At 33.9% G+C, this 12660-nt stretch overlaps 2 protein-coding genes across 2 annotated transcripts; both read left to right on the top strand.

Annotated features, from left to right (window-relative positions):
• The first annotated feature begins 2197 nt into the window (after nt 1-2197).
• Nucleotides 2198-10808, top strand: LOC129927645 (hyaluronan mediated motility receptor-like). Its single transcript, XM_056037548.1, has 4 exons — nt 2198-2646; nt 8433-8492; nt 8687-8755; nt 9985-10808. The coding sequence occupies exons 1-4, from the start codon at nt 2601-2603 to the stop codon at nt 10806-10808; spliced, it is 999 nt and encodes a 332-aa protein (XP_055893523.1). The 5' UTR covers nt 2198-2600.
• A 90-nt stretch (nt 10809-10898) lies between these two features.
• LOC129927642 (repetitive organellar protein-like) lies at nt 10899-12575 on the top strand. Its single transcript, XM_056037539.1, has one exon. The coding sequence runs from the start codon at nt 10899-10901 to the stop codon at nt 12573-12575; it is 1677 nt and encodes a 558-aa protein (XP_055893514.1).
• The last annotated feature ends 85 nt before the right edge of the window (nt 12576-12660 follow it).

Genomic DNA, 12660 nt, shown 5'->3' with positions numbered 1-12660 from the left:
TTGTCCCAGGGTTGAATCCTGGTGAAAACTGGTAATTTTAATTTTGGGCTCTTTAAGCATTCCTTGTTATCCCTGCGACAATGGACTCAACACTCAAAAGCTACGGTCTGCGGGCTTTTTCAGTGCACGGACCAAAGGTTTGGAACTCACTCCCCATTGATCTCAGACAGACAACATGCTACACCACTTTTAAGAAGAACATTGAGATCTATCTGTTTAAAACATTTTTTTAGATTAGTTTGTCATTGTAACTCTCGTGTTTATGTTTGTAATGTTATTACAGCGCATTTAGCCTACATTTAGTTTGTTAACAGCGCTTTATAAATAAAATTATTACTATTATTATTGTTATTATTATTCGGTCTTGAAGACGAGCATAATTATTATTATCTTATAAAATACAAACGTTACTTCCTAGTGACAATCTAGTCATGTATGTTAATTAATGATTTATAATCTGCCAAGTCATTGGTTTAACACTTTCCATAGTAAAGACGGTTAGTCGTTGTGCTGGCTTTTTTTTTTTAACATATATTGAATCTGCTTTGAAGAGTATGGTCTGAGCCGGATCCGACATTGACACACACACACACATGGGCCTATACACACAGACACACAAACATGCACGATGACGTAGCTAATATGCCTATAATAATAGACATGACATGCGTATTTATATAACATTATAGAACCTTGTACGTCGCCGTCTCCTAATAATGATTAAATTATTTCCGTGGGTCTCTATACAAGGCAGAAAAGATTTACACTATCCTCGAAACGAAAGATTACGAAAGATTACGTAAGAGGGCAGAATTTATTTAATTTATTATTATATATAATAAGGCTTGTCTTCGAGTCCAAAGAATAATGAGGAATACAGTATTTCCCGTGGCTGCGCAGCCCCAGCTGTGACCTGCATATTTTGCCACATCCAGGGCAAGCATAACCATTGTCCGCAGGTGGTCGATTTAGATTTTCTTTTCGTCGTCTGCGTTTGTCCTCGGCCAGCAGATTTTCTTTTGGTCTCAAATGTATATATATTTATATGTGTATATATATATATGGCTCCTTTTGTCTCGAAATGCAATGGATGCGCCCAGGTGAGTCACTGGTTTTGGTTTAGTCTTGAGACGAGGCAGAACTTGGTGTGGCTAATCAAGCCAATTCTAGAGCGGTATACTTGCCACAATTCATGCATGTGTATGCATCTGATTCAGGGCTAGCGGAAAGGGCAGCTTTCTTTTTTCCCTCTTTTTTAAGGCCACTTCGTTTCTTTTGCTCTCAGAGATGATCATTCCAGCACGCACAGTATGTCTCCATGTACTCCTGTCTTTGGCTATTTCTTCCCACATACTTTAGTTGATGTCTGTGGCTCTCATGATAGCAGGTGTGTAATGCAGGTGTGTAATGTAGTTCTGAGCTATAGGCAGATGATCTTCGTATCAAATCTCATTTCTTACCACTTAAAAGTGTCTTAGAGTAAAAGCCATGAAGTAAAAATCTATTGATTATCTTATCTTCTTATATGTAATACAGACATTACTTCAAAAAAGAAGATGATTCTTTCATATTGAAATTATTTACTGCCATAAACAAACAAACAAAGCTTAGAAAAACTGATTCCACAGTCCTAGAAACTGCACACACAAAAAATAAATATATATGCATGAAATATACCTTTATTAAAAGATATCTTATCAATACTTCCTTTATTTTATACACCAGTTCCACCAAGTTATCTATTTTTAATTTTCGTCATGTACGAAAATATCCAATAAATCGTCTTTCTCCTTCACAATTTCTATATCTGAATAGAGTCTTCTTATCTTATCTTATATAATAGAGTCTAGATTGGAATTATAGGTCATAGACATAAAATATATAGGTCTGTGATGGGAAGTTATACTGTTGATTGGTACAAACGTTATTAAAGCTCTTTGAACCCGCTTTGTTTATCAAGTGATTCAAGAATAACAAACTAGAGAGAGTTAGAATCTAGATCTAGATCTTTCATAGTGATTTGGAGCATTAGAGTCAGAGTGCTATTAGGCAAGAGTCTAGATTTTAAAGTATTCTAGTTAGCTTTCTATGAAAAAAAATAGGTACCTAAATTTACGCTTTATTAATGTCATTCCAATTTTAAATAATAATATTTTACTCCCCCCCCCCCTTATTCCTTTTTTTAAAGTACTACTTCTACTGCAATAGTAAATATTCCTATTATTTCTGTTTGTTTTATTTTCTCTCTCTTGCAATCCGCTATAAGCTGGCGATATTTATATAGGTCTGTGAGTCGGCTCTACAGCGCTATTAATTCTATTATTTCTATATGTTTTTATTTCCTCTCTCTTCGAGTATGGTTTCAGCTGGCGATATTAAAAATCAACTAGGTTATCTCCCCCTGGAAATAAATTTTTTAGCATTGATTCAGCGCTGAGGCATCGCAAAAATCTGGCCAGTGGTTGCCAGGTGCTGCCTAGAGACGTAAATACGCCAGCTAAAAGCGGAAATTACCGCTTAGTCTGCATCTAGATCTAACTAATGTCATAGATGATAGATCTAATATCGAATCAAGGAAGATCAAGATCAGAATTCAGAAGATGGCTTTCCCAAGAGCAAGGATCAAAAGATTCAATGAAACAAATGGTAAATAATTAAAGACAATATAGATCTATATTTTAATTATTTATTAAACTATTAAAGATAAAATCATTAGTCTTAGAGACAATAAATTCAGTCACATAAGACGAATGTAGGTATGAGAAAAAAACAAATAAACAGAAAAGTGGAGTAGAAAATAACCTGAAAACATGATATAGAATCTAACATTTTTATTTTTTTTTTATTTTTACACAGGTTGCACTTGGAATTAGAATATTTCAATATACTTTATTAATGAGATATAAGACAAAAGACAAGAGATTTAAAGATGTGTTATTTACTAGTTTAAACAAAAACCCTATATATGCTTAATGATAATGATAATTTTTTTAAAGTCAATTACTTTTTTTTTTTTTTTTAGTTATAATGAAAATATCACTTTTTTGTTTTCACCAATACTCCAATACAGACCTTAGGATAGAGAACAAAGGTTAATTTTTTTTCATATTAGATATCATGCCTGGCCATAAAGTCTTTAGTGGCGCTTACAAAGTGGAAAATGCCATTTAACAAAGAAAATAATGGCCATGGACAGTTTTGGTGATGATAGTCTATGTCTAGAAAAATTTTGTGAACAAAAATAAAAACATATTAGGCTTTGTAAAGCCTAATATTCTGCATATATTCCAATAGATTTTTTTTTTCAAATTCACTAGCTGGAGTCTACATACCGATTTAAAAAAAAAAATTCTTTCATAACTCTTGATTACAATTTTTTAATAATTGGTCAATAGTTGGTAAAGGGAGATTACTCTGACACTAATGTTGCTAACTAAAACAAAACAATCATCTGGCATTTCTTGTTGCTCAAGACCCCTTAATTCTTAATTTACTTTAATATTTACACTCTAAACTAGTAAGAATCATAAATACTAATAATGAAATCAGCTTTGATTTGTGAGCTAGAAATTTACTAGATCTACTAATACTAGATCTACTTCTACTTACTATTAAATTTCTTAATAAAGTATTAAAGTAAATCTTAATCTATGAGTATCATCTACTAAACTCAATCTGATCTTACAACTTTTGACCTGGGGAGGAAGTCTTGACTAGCCTTCCCCCTGCTTATCCAGTTACATCCCCTGCTTAGCCAGTGACATCATCTCATCTCAGTTTTTTTCACTAAGCCACTAAGCTAAGTCGTTCATCTAACGACCTTTAAATCCTATCTCTGGAAACCATTAATACCTTCATGCCCAGTGCTATTTTTGCATACACTGATGGGTCGGCATCAATAGATTCTGGAATAGCAGGCTATGGAGCCTACATCGACTTTCTAGGCTCTTACACAGTCAAAATCTTTGGACCATGTGGTAGTGTTTGCAGTTTTGATGCGGAGACCATGACTCTCAAATCGGCGAGGGACATTTGAGGGCAACACAGATTGTTGTGGTCACTGACTCAAAATCTGTACTACAGGCTTTGCAAAGCCCCGGACCATGGCCCTCCAATATCAACACTGTCATCATGGCTTCACATAACATTAAACAACGCTATGGCACCCCTGTAATAATGCAGTGGGTACCAAGTCATATAGGTGTGACTGGCAACACAATTGCAGACTCTTTGGCCAACCAGGGAGGGCAAATTCCACCCACTGAACAGGCTGTAAGCTTGCATCAAGCCCTGGCTATAATACAAAAAAATAGAAATGGAAAAGTGGTTTGAGTGCTGGGATAAGTTCCAAAAAGTCCGTGGAGTCTGAGAGCGCATGAGGTGCCCTGACCGCACTTCCCCGTGGTGGAGGCTGTCCAGGCCTGAGCAAGCTATTATAGCACAGTGCAGGACTGGCCACTGTCCTGTTGGCTCATATTTCTTGCGGCTATGGCCAAATTTTGATTCACGGTGCCCCCGCTGCGGGGAAGAAGAGGAAACCGTGCCTCATATTCTGTTTGACTGCCCCAGACTTGCTGATCTCCGTCTCGACAAGTCTGGGAAACCCAAAATTCTTGACCTTTATGGCGATATTTATGCACTACGCAAAACAGCAGGGTTTCTGTCCAGGGCTTTTGCAAGGGAGGATTTGAGCCTCTCAAGCCCTCACTCTAATGGAGTTTGATGATGATGATGATCTCACACAGTTCCATTGGGTTCAGTGTTAATTTTGGTAAGGTAAAAACAGTACAAAAAAATCATAACTTTCTAACTGCTGCACATACAGTCATAATCTATACATCATTGGAAAGCTCTAATGAAATACTTTAATGATGTAGTAACAAAAATGTTTTTTAAAATGATTTTTTTTTTCACATCCCTACACAAGTTCAACTTGTTACTTGAGAACTGAATCCAGTGAATCAGCTGATCTGATGGACTAGACTTAAGACTACCTAGAAATAGTCTTTTTTTAATTAAAATAAATAACTTTTTTCTTATTCATAACTTACTTACTAGTTCATTATTTTGATCTAGATCTAGTCTTATTAACAACATGTAATCATTTACTGATTTAGTGTAACTTATTAAGTTTTCAGAATTAATTTTGATCTAAAAATTTTTTTTATGATAAATTATCCTAAGTGATAAATAGCTTTAATGTAATTTAAAATCAAGCTTCATTTACTAACTACTAACATTACTAATATTTATAATATACATTTATATTGTAAAATTAACTTTTTAAATTAGTCATTCATCTTTCATTATTCATCATCTGGCTTGCTTTTTGCTATGTATTCTTCCCAATTAACTTACTGTATTCTTTACATAACACTAAATAATAATAATTTGCACATAAATGAAAGCAATAATAATGATGCAATACATCTATAGTCATAGTTGGCATAATTATATATTAGAGTACTATGAGTAGGAATATTTCAGATCAGAAAGAAGTAAAATAGAAAATGCCTTACAATTTTTTAATTGCTAAGTCTAGGGAATTGGTTTTATTACAAAAAATTCAGCAGAATGTTAATATTGTTACGATCTTCTCAATCAGGCCTTCTGTAAACACTGCTAAACAACACAACAGCACGTCTAACACAAGAACTTGACAACAAGAGCTTCAAGTAACAAGGTGGCAGTTTATTTACAATTACATCAACAACAGCCAATAAACACAATTGGCTACAGTAACTTCAAATGCTTTGCTACACAACAGAACTGCCTAACTAATCACTTCAAGTCTCTCTAGCTCGTACAGCTACATTTCATTTTCGAGGACTCACTTCATAGCACACAGTCCTTACTGCTTGCTGTCCTGGACTGTACTGTCCTTTCTAACAACACACTGTCTCTCGTCTGTAAAGGCTTTTTGGTCACATTACCATAACATTGTTCATATCGCGTGCATTAGCAGTAATGTCCCTTGTTCAACAGCCCTTGACCTGTGTGATTGGCCTGAATCATGTGTGTCAGTAGGCCGCACACACATTAACCCTTTCAGTCCGCCACTAGGGTTATAACAATATAAAGTTTTATTTTTAGAAATCATGCCTAAAATGAAAAGAACTGCACTAGTTCGTTCGTTTCAAAAGCTCAGAACTGTTCTTCTTATGGAATTCCTTCATCTCAAACCTTGTCAAAATTTTAAAATTTAATACAAAGTATAAAAGAAATTTAAAAAGACATCTTGAAGATATAAAAGAAAAATGCTCTGAAATATTTTATCAACTACCCTCTCATACTGTCCCTTATCCTGATTCCAACATTTAAACACCAGTTGTAGAAACCATAATTACACCAGCAAATGCATTGATTCCCCCTGCTTCAAACATAAGAGAGGAACTTACATCCAGAAAAAAGCCTTTAAAAGGCGTTTATCTTTGCTCTCCGAGTCTAGGAGTGAGGAAAGAAGCAGAACACATAGAAAAAATAAAGCAACTCAAATTACAAGTCAATTTTCATCCTAAATTAATTAAAAACTTTAAGCAATCAGCGGAGAGAAAAACAAAACTATAATAAAACTTAAAAAGGAATTAAAAAAACATAAATCTGAATCTGGCAAAGAAGAAATAGCTAAATTGAACAAGAAATTAATAGAAACAAAAAATAAAATATAATCATTCAATAATTAAAATTAAATCAAATTACAAAAAAGAAATGTCTGAGAGGGACACAATCATTAAGGGCCTTGAGTGTGACAAACTGGTCCTTGAAGAAGTTTTACAATTAGAAAATATTAATGCTAGGTCCCTTAAAAAAGACAAAAAAACCTATAATGTAATAGCCAGATTAATTATTTATGATTGTATTTCTAACAATGTCTCCACCAAAAGAATCCCCTCTGTAATTGATAGTTTGTCACACAGAATGGGGATCCTTAGTGATTCTGTCCCTGACAAAAGTTCTATAGAAAATTGTGTAAGAGAACTTGGTGTTATATCAGACCTGCAAGCCGCTGAAGTTGTCATGACTACACCTGGCCTAATTCTTGGGTTTGATGCCACAAACCAAGAAGGTGTACATGTCAACTCAGTGCATCTCAACACCAAGTCTAATACTTAAGTAATTGCTTTAGATGACCTGAGTGGTGGGACGGCTGAGGACTACGGGAATCACATCTGTCAAGCAATTCAAAACTTGACAGAAGTGTACTCTAATTTTCACAAGGCAGATTTACACGAGTGCCTGGATACAATTAACCAAAATATTTCAAACACAATGTCTGACTGGGCTCGTGTAAATCATGCCACTGTGATGCAATTAGTTTTATAATAGATTCAATGAAACAAATGCAGTAGTCTAGTTAAGTTGGTCTACTTTTTTTTTTAGCATGATTATTATGCATAATAAATGTAATTATTTAATTAAATAAAAGCTAGTCTAAAGTAAAATTACCGTTGCAAGCCTATAACTATAATTACTAAATTAGTATAATAAAGTAAAGTGTACATGTTCGGCCCTGATTAGTTTTTCTAGTTTTTGTGAGCCCTAAGGTTTTTGTCAGGCCTTGTGATATGGCCATAGTCATAGAGTTTTAGTTTGCTTTATTTGTTTACTTGACAGTGACAGTCGTTTGCAGATCATTGTGGAGTTCTAATAGCTGAACCAATCATGTCTCTGATCTCTTAATCTTAGTATGTGATAGTGATACCGAGGATCTTTCTTTAGTATCCCTATTTCATTGCTAGCATCCTCTAGTTCTGCAGTCAGTATTCAAGATTTGCAAGCATACAAGAATGTGACTCCATGACCATGAATTGCATCAGTTTGATTTAAATGTTGAGGGCTAGCTTTTGCCTTTGTCTTTCCATATTGTTTTGACTTAACAAGTGCTGCTGTGGCTGGTGCAATTCTGGCCATGTTTGGTTCCATCATCAGAGACAATAGTACTGAAATATTTGAAACTACTGATACTTGACCTGTACTTCTAAATTCCTTTAAGTTCAGCTAACCTTTGGTAATCAGATGTTATGGACAATCCACCCCTCCCCCATTTTCCAGTCCCAGAACCATTGAACTATCAAGAGTCAATTGTCCCAGTATTGAAATCTAATATAATTTACATTTGTTGCTGAAATAGCTCATCATTTTATCCAGACTAGAATTGACTAAAACTATATCTTGTTGTTATATCGCTATAGATCTATAAAATGGTCTTAATTATTTTTTTTGTTTTTCTAAATCTAGACCTATTCTATATATTGAGACAAGATTAGTCACTTACTTGAGTTACATAGTAAGATGGAACAACTGGACTGTATAGAGTGCTTTTAAAAACTTTGCCTATGGTGAGATTTATTTAAATTGTAATTGTAAATTTTCTAAAGAATATTTTATGTATGCTAAAAAGGTGTATGACTTTGTTTTTACTTTGTCATTAGATAATATTCCAGGAGTCGGCAGTTACAATCTGTTAGGTGATCACCATGGTCCTATTAAAGGTCTGCCTTTTATATATTTTTATTATTATTATTAAGATATATTGTATTGTATCCATTGTATAATATTTATAAATCTTAAATCTATGCTAGCTTATTAAAAATACTAAGAATTAGCTTACAATAGATAAGAAAAGAAAAGTCCCAATTGTAGTTTTTAAATAATTGAATAATATGTTTACTTTTTTTTTTTGCAGACTTGGACCTCAACAGAACAAGATCCCTTAACAGATTAGATCAAAGTGGAAGGACTTATAAAGACATAGGTAAAATAAAGACTTCAACAATCTATGGACTTGGGCAAGGGAAAATATAATCATTAAATGTTACAAGATTATTGACTTTTAAATTAGTAAAAGAGTTTTAGTGTGAATGAGTGTGCATGAGGATTGCAAAGTCAAATAGTTGGATTCAAAACTTTTCTGATTTAGTTGGGAGTCATTTCCATATATATATATATAATAGCTCCTCCTTCGTGATCGAAGATGAGCACATTTCCTATTGACTCGAAAATTCATTAAAACTCACTCATTCAATGCATTAAACAACAGGTAAATATAACCTTTTGTATGTTTAGATAAGCATGAGAAACAAAAAACTTTTGGAAAATAATAAAGTTTTTATTTCATGTATTTATGGTTGTTGTTAACCCAAGCTTAATCTAATAGCTTAGACCCCAAATTCTCATTTCTGTTTCATAATTCAGGCCTATTGATTTATTGCCGCTAAATGGTCATCCAATGAAAAACTGTTTTAGACAACAAAAACTGTTTTGCAGGTTGCAGTTATGGCACATTCACACTCTCCAGGCCATGTTGTTCTTTTCTGGAACTCTATCCGACATTAAAATTATTCTATAAAACATAGTTTAAATAAACTAAAAGTAGTTATTAAAAGTAAACTAAGGGTAATAATTTTGTGCAGCAGATTAAAAGCCATCTTATAATATGATTGGGTGTGGTGGCTGATGGATAAAATGCTTAGCTTCAAAACCAAGGGGCCTCTGGTTGGAATATTCAAGACTGGGAATTTGAATTTCTGGATTTTTAGGATATCTCTGAGTCCGCCCAACTCAAATGGGTACATGACATTATTTGGGAAACAAAATTAGTTGGTCGTTGTGCTGTAATATGACACAATCATCAATCGTTAGCCATAGAAATAGAAGACCTTTACATCACCTGTCCTATAGATTGCAAGGTCTGAAAAGGGAACTAAATCAAGTGAAATTATTAGCAAAAACCTTTTGGTAATTGATATACAATGGATCAATGATTATAAACTTGTACTCTAGTGTCTTCTCTAGCAACAAAAGATAATATATGTAAATACTAGATCTATTACTATTAGAATAAAGCTAATAATTAATAAGACCAAAAAGTTAAATATACTAGAACTATTCCTTACAGTATTTTTTATTAATCACTATAAGACTAATTTCTATTTCATTGGAAATGATGTCTATTCAGGGCTTTTTTTTTCCCCCCTCAAACAGGGTACAGACTAACAGACAAAAATGAAATGCCTGGACACATAGAGTCGTTGCACATGAAACTAAAAGAAGCGCAGGACCAGATCAAAAGCTTGGACATTCTCCTCACGGGGGCCAACAAACAAAAGGATATATTGGAAAAAGAATATAAAGTCTTGGAACAGAAGTTGTCTTCATGTAACAAAAACCTGAAAGAGCTAGAAAGTGAAAAGAACAAATTAAACAAAGCCATTTCAGAATTGCAGATGGAAAATACAGATTTGGAAAGCAAAAGAGCCAGCGCTGAACATGAGAGCCATGCTATTTCTGCTCAGCTGGAAAAGGAAAAGAACATTGTAAAGAATCTACAGAAAGAATGCTCGTCACTTCAGTCTTATGTCTGCAAACTTCAGAATGAGGTGAAAGAACTAGAATCTGAGAAAATCAAATTAGCCAAAATCATTTCAAAGTTGGAAAACACTAAAGCTAATTTGGAGAAAGATAGGGATGCCATCTCTTCTTGTTTGAATGAGGAAAAAGAAAGGTATAAGAAAGAATGTGCCACTTTAATGTCAACAATAACACAGTTGCAAAGGGAGGGGAAAATCTATGATGAGGAAAACAATAAAATGGACAGAACAATCCAAGAGCTAGTGACAATGAATGCCAGTCTAGAGAAAACTAAAGATATCATTGCTACTCAGCTTGAAGCCGAGAGAGACAAGTCACAGAAAGAGTTAAAATCATCCATATCAGTATTACTAGAGGAATCAGAGGCAGAGAAAGTCAAGTTAAGCAATAGAATAACGGAGTTACAGAAAGAGACATTAGAATTGGGAAAGAAATGAGAAAATACTGAGCAAGAGTTTCATTCTGTTTCATCCCAACTTTTGGAAGAAAAGAGTTCAGTCAGCACTATCAAAGAAGAATGCTCAGCAATGAATTTTACCATTTTAAAAATGGAGAATGAAATAGCAGATTTGAAAACTGAAAAAATTAATTTAGTCCAAGGTTTATCAGAGTTAGAAAACGTTAGAGCTAGTCTTGAGAAAGACAAAAATGGCCTCTCTTCATGCATAGAGGAGGAAAGAGAAAAGTCCAAAAAAGAATGTTCAGTTTTTATGTCATTAATAAAAGAACTAAAACAGGAACGTGAACAGTTTCACTCGGAAGTGGTTCAATTCAAAATAACAATTGATGAGCTAGAGAAACAAAATGCTAGCTTAGAGAATGATAAGAAAGCTATTTCTTCCCAATGGGAATTCGAAAGAGACAAATCACAGATTGCACTTGAAGAATCAGAGGCAGAGAAAGAGAAATTGAATGCTATGATATCAGAGGTACAGAAATTGTCATTGGAGTTGGAAAAGAAATTAGAAGATTCAGTACAAAAGGGTCAAGCGATTTCTTCTGAACTGAAGGAAGAAAAGATCTCAGTCAGCACTTTCAAAGAGGAGTACTCATTGATGAAGTTAGCTGTTTCATCAATGGAAACTGAATTAGCAGATCTAAAAGCTGAAAGAACAACTTTAGTTCAGACTATGTCAGAATTAGAAAATGCTAGAATCTGCCTTTCTTCTCGCCTTGATGAGGAGAGAGGCATGTCAAAGAAAGACTTATCGATTTTAATGTCAACAGTTGTAGAGCTAAAAAATGATATTGAATATTTTCAAGTGGAAAAAAATCATTTAAATGAAACCATCAATGAGTTAAAGATGAAAAACACTGGGTTAGAAGAAGATAGAAAAGTCTTGTCTTGCCAGCTGGAAGATGAAAAAGAAAAGGCAGAGAGACATGTAGCAGAATTATTGGAAGAAAAAGTCAGACTAAATGATATTATTGCTCTTTTGCAAACAGAGTCTTTAGCTTGGAAAAATCAATTAACTAATTCTGTTCAAGAATGTCAAGTTCTTTCAACGCAACTGAATGAAAAAAATGTGAAATATTTAGAAATGAAGTCAACTATCTCAAGATTGGATGAAGAAGTTACATATTTAGAAAATACAAAAGCTAGCCTGGAAATGGAGAGGGATAGCATCTCTTCCAGTATGATGGAGGAGCGAGAAAAGTTTCATAACGAATGTTCAGTACTGACATCTTCAATCTTAGAATTACAGACCACAGTAACAAACTATGAAGGCAAGAACAATGTCTTGAATAAAACTGTACTAGAACTGCAATCTAAAAATGCTCATTTAGAAAATGATAGCATTTCTTCCCAGCTAGATGCTGAGAGAGTCAAGTCAGCAAAAAAGAATTTTGAGCTTAAGTCGACCATATCTGCATTGCAAGAAGAATCTCAGGCAGAAAAAGACCAATTGAAAATGACCATATCTGCATTGCAAGAAGAATCTCAGGCAGAAAAAGACCAATTGAAAATGACCATATCTGCATTGCAAGAAGAATTTCAGGTAGAGAAAGATCAGATGAAAATGACCATATCTGCATTGCAAGAAGAATCTCAGGCAGAGAAAGACCATTTGAAAGCTACCATATCAGAATTACAGAACGACACCATAGAATTAAAAGAGAAATTAGATTACACTAAGCAAGAGTGTGAAACTGTTTTGTCTCAACTGCATAAAGAAAGGGAGTCTCTAAACTCATACAAATAAGAAAACTCACAGATGAAATCAATTATTTTGAATAACGAGAAAGAAATAGCAGATTTGAAAGCTGAAATTAGAAATCTAGCTAATA

The sequence above is a fragment of the Biomphalaria glabrata genome, chromosome 8 (assembly GCF_947242115.1).
Source record: "Biomphalaria glabrata chromosome 8, xgBioGlab47.1, whole genome shotgun sequence".
In the NCBI taxonomy this organism is placed as follows: Eukaryota; Metazoa; Mollusca; class Gastropoda; family Planorbidae; genus Biomphalaria; species Biomphalaria glabrata.
This window is presented reverse-complemented; position numbering and strand designations above follow the sequence as displayed.